The sequence below is a fragment of the Penaeus chinensis genome, chromosome 37, assembly GCF_019202785.1.
Source record: "Penaeus chinensis breed Huanghai No. 1 chromosome 37, ASM1920278v2, whole genome shotgun sequence".
NCBI lineage: Eukaryota > Metazoa > Arthropoda > Malacostraca > Decapoda > Penaeidae > Penaeus > Penaeus chinensis.
In genome coordinates this window covers 13563704-13571203 of record NC_061855.1, presented here as the reverse complement: position 1 = coordinate 13571203, position 7500 = coordinate 13563704, and the positions used below count along the sequence as shown (strand labels likewise).

Genomic DNA, 7500 nt, shown 5'->3' with positions numbered 1-7500 from the left:
AGAGGTCCACTCAATTTACTGACTGTGATATCTAATGCTACATTTTGATGTAGAAGAGCAATTTCCATTACAATCTAGGGCTTGAAGTCCACTCAAAATTAATTCTGTATTTTTCGAAGATAATAATCTTAGTATATATATAATTAATGTATATTGTCTTAGAAGCGATTTCTGCCATGATTGTGTTTAATCCTTAGAGAATGGGTTATTCAAAGCTTCATGTGCACACAAAATTGAAAGAACACAATTTCTTTGTCTATTTTAGTGGAAATGTGTTTAACGCAAGTCATTGTATTTTGGGTATTTTGAGATAGATAATTTGGCCTTTTTCTCTTTTTTCTTTTTGGATTACTTTTGGTATGTTTTGTTAAGTTTTTTTCACAGACCTGAGAATGACAATTGTTTTTTTTTATTATATGATTAATTTTTTTTTATTATATATCTTGATTACTTGTGATAATCATTAGCCTGATTAGGCTCTAGTTATATTATAGCTCTAGTTATATTATCAGCTACTTTTTGAAATTTTATAAATCATGTCTAATATTTATAATACGGGCATGAAAGATTATTTATTTCTCAGAACAGGATGTATCCTCACTAACAGTTATGTCATCCATTCGTCCATTTTCATTTTCATTGGCTTCCATTAAGAACCATTTCTGATGGCCAGTATTGTTATATAATAAGCTTAATGTTTGGCAGGTTTGGTCACTGGATCCTAGAAACAACAAACAAGTGACTGTGTTCCTGTCCTTGAATTTCCTCCATGGTATCTCTGGGAGCATGTATACATCTGGAAACATAGGTCAGTATATGGTAAACTGTTGGCATTTATTCTCTCTATCTCTCTCTTTTTATCTTTTTCTTCATCAGCTTATTTTGTTAGTCTGTCTTCAAGAGAACGGATAATGAACTAGCTATATAAATATTAGGATTTTTTCCTGAATTTTTAGGTTTCAGGTATAATCATATTAATTTTTTAAACAATTAAACATCACTTAACAACTAAAAATAACTTATATATTTACAGGTTTTGATATACTGGTTGCATGGAGCTCAAGAGTAAGGATTAAGCAGAGTTTACATCAGGTTTTCAATGGACATATTTTTGCATCAAGATTTACACCACATGAAATAGTCATAAATGGAGTAAATGTAATGACTGTTTATGCTGTTCAATATGATCTGTGACCCCTTTTAGCCTCCCATCATTTAGCTGCCATGGCTCTTGAGTGCTCAGAGTGTGGTAAACAGTTTACAAATAAAGAGGCTCTCAATAAACACATGTTAATGCATACATGGGAAACACTTTATAGTTGTGAACAGTGTGGGGAGAACTTTTCACAAAAGGTTTCTCTTAAGAAACACATGATCTGTCATGGTGATAAAAAAACCTTTAAGTGTGAAATATGTGGGAGTGTTTATAGTGCAAACAAGAATTTGAAGAGACATCTGAAAACATGTGGCAGTACAGGAAGCCTTAGTAAAACAAAATGCCTCCACCCATCCTGTGAGAAGAGGTTTTTCCATGTAACCAAGATGATACATCACTTGGAGAGCCACCACTCAGGAATGAAGGTGGAAGTCAGTGAGTTTCATTTCCAGTCACTCTCGGATTTCACAGAATGGAAGGAAGAGGAAGAACACCGGACCCACACGTTTTTCAGCAGGGCCAGTGGGAAGACATACCTGAAGGGAGCAGTGTACTGGTACTTCACCTGCCAACATGATGGATCAGCCAGGTTCCATTGTAAGAAGGGTGAGGCAGGGAGACTTACTAACAGGAAGTGGATGAAGGGGAGAGTAAAGACTGGCCTCACTTGTCCCTCCCGCATCATGGCCAGACAGTTCAATGACGGCAGAGTCTCAGTTAAATACATATCCACCCACAGTCATGATGTCATCTTTGAAAACAGGAAGTTCCAGCCTTTGTCAGGAAGATTGCTGAGTATGGTGAAGCAGCAGTTAGCAAATGGAATCGCCCCCAAAGAAATTCAGAAGAACCTGCAAAAGGGATTTGCTCTCAATAATGATGGAGTGCCAAAGAAAGATCACCTGGTGACGCTGAAGCAGCTCAATCAGCTTAAGAGGAAACTCTGGCAGAAATCTCAGCCAAGACTTAGTGACTTGTGTTCACTTGTGTCCTTAGTTAGTAAGCTCAAAGAAAGTCCATTGGATCCAGTCATTGTGTACAAGCCTGATGGACAAAACATTGTCTGTGGGAACTCCAATCTTGCTGACTTGCCGCACTCACTAGAACTTGTCACAATAGGCCTTCAGACAGAAGAACAACTGAGAGTCATAAAAGACAATGTTTTGAGGATTGTGAGTATTGTGCCAATTAATTGGTTCAGTGAAATGGACATTTGCATGCTTAGTTTGGTAGTGCCAGATGACTGTGGGTCTGGTCATCCCATTGCACATTTCATCACAAACTATGTGGATGAAGCAACTTTGAGGTGTTTATTTTTGAGCCTTTTGGAGAGATGTCCTCTTTTGAAGATCAATGCTATTATGACAGATGAAAATAACTTTGGTTTAAATGCTCTTAGGTCAGTGTTTGGGGATTCAAGACATCTTCTTTGCCAGGGCCACACTAGAAGAAATTGGCAGGAGAAATTACAAAAACTGATAAACTGTGATAAAACCAGGTATGAGGTGTCTGCAATCTTGGACATGTTGTTGTATGAAAGGGAAGAAGAAACATTTAAACAGATGTGTTATACTTTCATTGAGAGTTATGGTAAAACATGCTCAGCATTTATAGAGTTCTTTTGTGAGCATTATTTGGACAGACAGCTGAAGTGGGCCAGTTGCTTCAGAAAACTTCCTGAAGGTGGATTTGATTCTATGGAATATGGTGAGGCCTTCAAAAGTAGACTTAAAAGTTGTCAAAGAGAGAGGAATTGTGCAAATGCAATGTGTAATTTTGTGCTAACACTCCTGGCTTTGGAACAGGGAGACTCTGTAAACACTATAGACTGCAGAAGACAGCAAATTGATAAAACTAACAGACACACCAAGGGAATGCAAATTCCAGACAGCATTGTGTCGCAGGAGAGTGGAGTTTGGAAAATTACTGATAGAAATCACTGTCAAGGTTTTTACTATGTTACGAAAATTGCAGATGTTTGTCGTGAAGATCTTTGCTTTCAGAAGTGCTTAGACTTATCATGTGCAGGTTTGTGTTCTCATCTTTATGTGTGTGATTGTGAAGACATGGCTGGGCTGTGTAGTCATGTTCACAAAATACACTCTATGGAATTTAGGAAGCAGAGTGCACTGAAGAGTGAACAAGATATTTATTATGAGCATGAACAAGAGGTGTATTGTAGGCAAGAAGAGGTTGTTTATGGAGAACAAGAACAAAAAAATTATAGTAAAGAACCAGAACATAGCATATACATTGCACAGGAAATGTCACTCAAACAGGAACCTGAGTTGTATTATGAACAAGAAATATTTATTGAACAGGAACAAGAAATTTGTAGTCACCAGAAACAGAACTTGTGTGAACAAGTTCTTGTTTATGAAGAGAATTTTGTTGAAGAAAATGTGAATCATCATTACTCAGAGGTTGAAACTATGAGTTCCATAGCAGATGATGATAAAATAAGCAGGCAGGAAATTAATTATAAGATTGAAAAATGTGAAACTCCCTCTTCAGAGCATGAACATTCATTGGCAAAGGAAGGTAGCACCTCAGATGCCATTTTTACAAACATCAACAGACTCAAATGCTACATGAAAGATCCTAAGGTAAAGAAAATACTCTTGTCAAACATCTCAGGCACTATGAACAAGCTTGTTATGCATTGTGAAGCTGTGTCTCCTGAATCCAAAAAGTTGAGCCCTTCCAGTGCTGTAGCAGAGGGGGAAGTGTCCAGTCCTTCTATCACTCTTGTGGATTGCCAGTCCTTCACTCCCTCTGTTTCTGTTGTGCATCCTGGGGACCTAAGTTCTGGCACTGTTTAGTATTTTCAGCACAAGCGAATTGAATTTAGGATACATATTACAGTGTCATATATATGTGTATATATATATATATATATATATATATATATATATATATATATATATATATAATTTTTTTTTTTTTTTTTTTTTTTTTTTTAGCCAACATTATAGAATCATCCTCTTTCACAAATGTTTTCATGTTATTGACATAAATGTTTATGCCTAGAATTTCTTAACTCGAGCGAGCTGAGTTTGTGATGGGGTCTATTTTTTCACCCATATTTGTAGTCTGTACACTCCTTTTGGTAATATTTTGTATAGGCCTATGTGAGAGAACAAAAGTATCATGCATCATGACTGATATCAAAAGCCTGTATAGTAATTTGGACAAATAATGAATATATCTTATGTTTGAGGGCTGCCACAGTGGAGTGGTAACTCTTGCAATTAGGACTAGGAGGTCTCTAAATACATTGGTGTGAGTCATGGCTGTAGTCCAAGGTTAAGAATGGCAACCACTTGAGGTCTCCACCTGCCAAGTAAAATCCCTTCAAACAAAATAAGGCACCGTCCTAGTGCTAGTTTATTGAGTAAATTGTCACACATCTTTTGCATGTGAAGTAAAACATACAATTAAATTTTTTTAGTCTGTGAACCTTACCAAAGATTGATTTCTGTGTTCTCAGCTGTGAAGTGCATATTCAGTTTGTTGAGGATAAATTCATGGGTTGTCCTGCAAGAAATTTAAGGGTAGTGGAAAATTTTGAACCTGTTTTACATTTTTTTTATTATGCACAATCTTTATAATGAAATCAATTTTTTTTTTTTTTTTTTTTTTTTTTTTTTTTTTTTTCCTCTCTTTGAGAAAGCTGTTATACAGTATGTTTTTTGTGTTACTATTTATTATCTGTTTGAAAAACTTATTTTGCGATATTAAAGATTATTATTGAATATAAAACGGGTTTGTCATCATTATAATTTCTTATTTCCCTAACATGATGAAAATTTTGAAAGAGTAATTGTATGTAAAGTAAGGAAATATGCATTACAAGTGCATATAAGGAGTAAAGAATGCAAATGAGGATAGAGAAACATTTGAGAAGACTGAGGCATTGTTAAAGAAACTAATTATTTCTACAGTCAATTATTCAAGAAAGGTTATTAAGTATTTATAAATTGAAATTATATAAATGCTACATGTTCCCCATAAACTATGCTATTATGGATGTTTAGATATACAAATAAAGCACGGACTACTTCCATACAGATCTCCACACAAGACGCTTTGTTTCTAACTGGGACAGTCTTAAACACACCATGGAAAAACACATACAGAAAAACCACATTCAAGCACACATACACTTCTCCTGAGATCAAAACATTGCAAAGACTACAGACCAGCTCAAAATACTGGCTGTCACAAAGACAACAAAGACATTCTTGTGACTGACCCAGGACACTAAACATGATTATTTAATACATTTCCAATCTGATTTCACACAAAGACATCAATACACCCAACATGCCAGACATTCCTTACCCCCCCCCCCCCTCTGACATATGGAGTAAGGGTATACAGAAACTACCCGTGACATTGGACTCAAAAAGGTACTGGGCCTAAGCAGATCCTGCCCCTCTGACCTTATTCCAGTTCTTCAGTCTATCTTCACCCAATCACTCTCCTCAAACATCTTACCAGAGGATTGGCTTTGTGCAGATATCACCCCCCCCCCCCCTTTTCAAGACGGGCGACCGCACAAGCCTAACGATTATCGCCCCCACTTCTCTCACATCGATAGTTTGCAATTTTTTTCGACAGTGAATGCATAAACACATTGTGGATCACATTGACGCTCATATGAACGTTTTCGGTCTAAACATTCACGTACGACACAATTAATCACAACCCATCATAACAGTTTACTAGATGTGACATTGAAGAAGTAGTTGCCGTACTAGATGACCTTGCCAAACCTTTGACAAAGTCCTCCACAAAACGCTGACGCTCAAATTGCAGTATTACGGGACCACAAGACTAGTCCTTCGCTGGATCTGGTGTCCCGCAAGGCCACGTTCTTGGTACCCTTCTTTTTCTTCTGTATGTTAATGACCGCTCACTCCTATAGACTTATTGCTGATGAGTCTCATATTTCGAGTAATTGATACTAAAGACGACTGCAAACTCCAACACGATGCAGACGTCCTCAAACAGTGAAAAATCATCATCATTTGGGAGCTAACGCCGGCGAGCCGCCTGGCAGGGGCCCGGCCCATCTCTAGCTCCTTACGACAGGTCGTCTCACAGGCCTCCTCCACCCAGGGTTGTCTCGGACAGAGACAACCTAGTGGGCAGGGTCATCCTGCGGGAATCGAGCCAAGTGGCCGTAAAGCCTGAGTTTGCGATCGCCTGCTGCCAGGCCAATCCGTCTACTGACATCCTGGTCTGACAGCCCAGAGTCGTGAACGGCACTATAAAAAAGGTATATAAAACTCTCTGTAACTTCGATGTTTTCACCGCAAGCACGTACCGACTGCACAGTGTCTCCTAGTAAGCCCCCACAATCCTGGATCTTGGTCTTGGTCCAGGAGACCTTTAGCCCCAGGGTCTTCGCTTCATTGCTAAATGCCTCAAGAGCCGCTATAGGGTTTCCAGAGATTCAGATAGAATGGCAACATCATCAGCAAAGTCAAGGTCTGTAACTACTGCATACCAGGCAAACACATGGCTTACAACATACTTGTACGACCAACACTGGAGTACTGTATGGCTGTTTTGGACCCCTACGCCAAAGACAACACTGAAAAGCTCGAAAAGGTTTATTACACACAATTACGCGCGTACATCTGTCATTACAACTCACAATAAAAACTGATAAACAAGGACCTGCTCGAGGCACGGACACAAGCACACAGACTGACAACCATGTACAAGGTCACAAACAACCTTATAAACATTAAAAAACACGAATACTTACAAGCGACACATAGACGCAACACACGAAATTCACACAGCAACAAGTTTCTTACATACCACATGAACACCGAATTTTACAAATACTCAATCTTCCCACGCACCGTGCATGACTGGAACCGGCTACTACAACACATAAAACAAAACAGGAACACTAGAAATGTTTATTTTTGGTGGACGAGATGTGAAAATTTGCAGTTGGATGGAGTCTTAACAAGACAAAGAAAAGCATAGTGTGAACATGGAATCTCTGTTGCCCAAACTGCCACAAAGCATTAATAAAAAACATCTCCCATTTCAACATCGAGACAAATTAATCTAGGTATTCTAAATTAATTTCAAGTTACACACACGCGTGCGCATACACACACACACACACACACACACACACACACACACACACACACACACACACACACACACACACACACGCACGCACGCACGCACGCACACACGCACACACGCACACACGCACAAATGCACACACGCACACACGCACACACGCACGCAAGTACGCACGCACGCATACACACACATACACGCATACACACACAAACTTACAAGTACGA

General features: G+C 38.5%; 1 protein-coding gene across 4 annotated transcripts in view; it reads left to right on the top strand.

Moving 5' to 3' along the window:
- The window catches only part of LOC125045492, a 5594-nt gene extending 996 nt beyond the window's left edge, over positions 1–4598 (top strand). For 3 of the 4 annotated variants that reach the window (XM_047642783.1, XM_047642782.1, XM_047642781.1), the window contains exons 2-3: positions 706–808; positions 1034–4598. In XM_047642783.1, coding sequence (XP_047498739.1) covers positions 1225–3978 — 2754 coding nt within the window. In that variant the 5' untranslated portion in view covers positions 706–808; positions 1034–1224 and the 3' untranslated portion in view covers positions 3979–4598. Of the gene's footprint in view, positions 809–1033 lie in introns of all 4 variants that reach the window. The other variant, XM_047642780.1, reaches the window with a different exon arrangement.
- The last annotated feature ends 2902 nt before the right edge of the window (positions 4599–7500 follow it).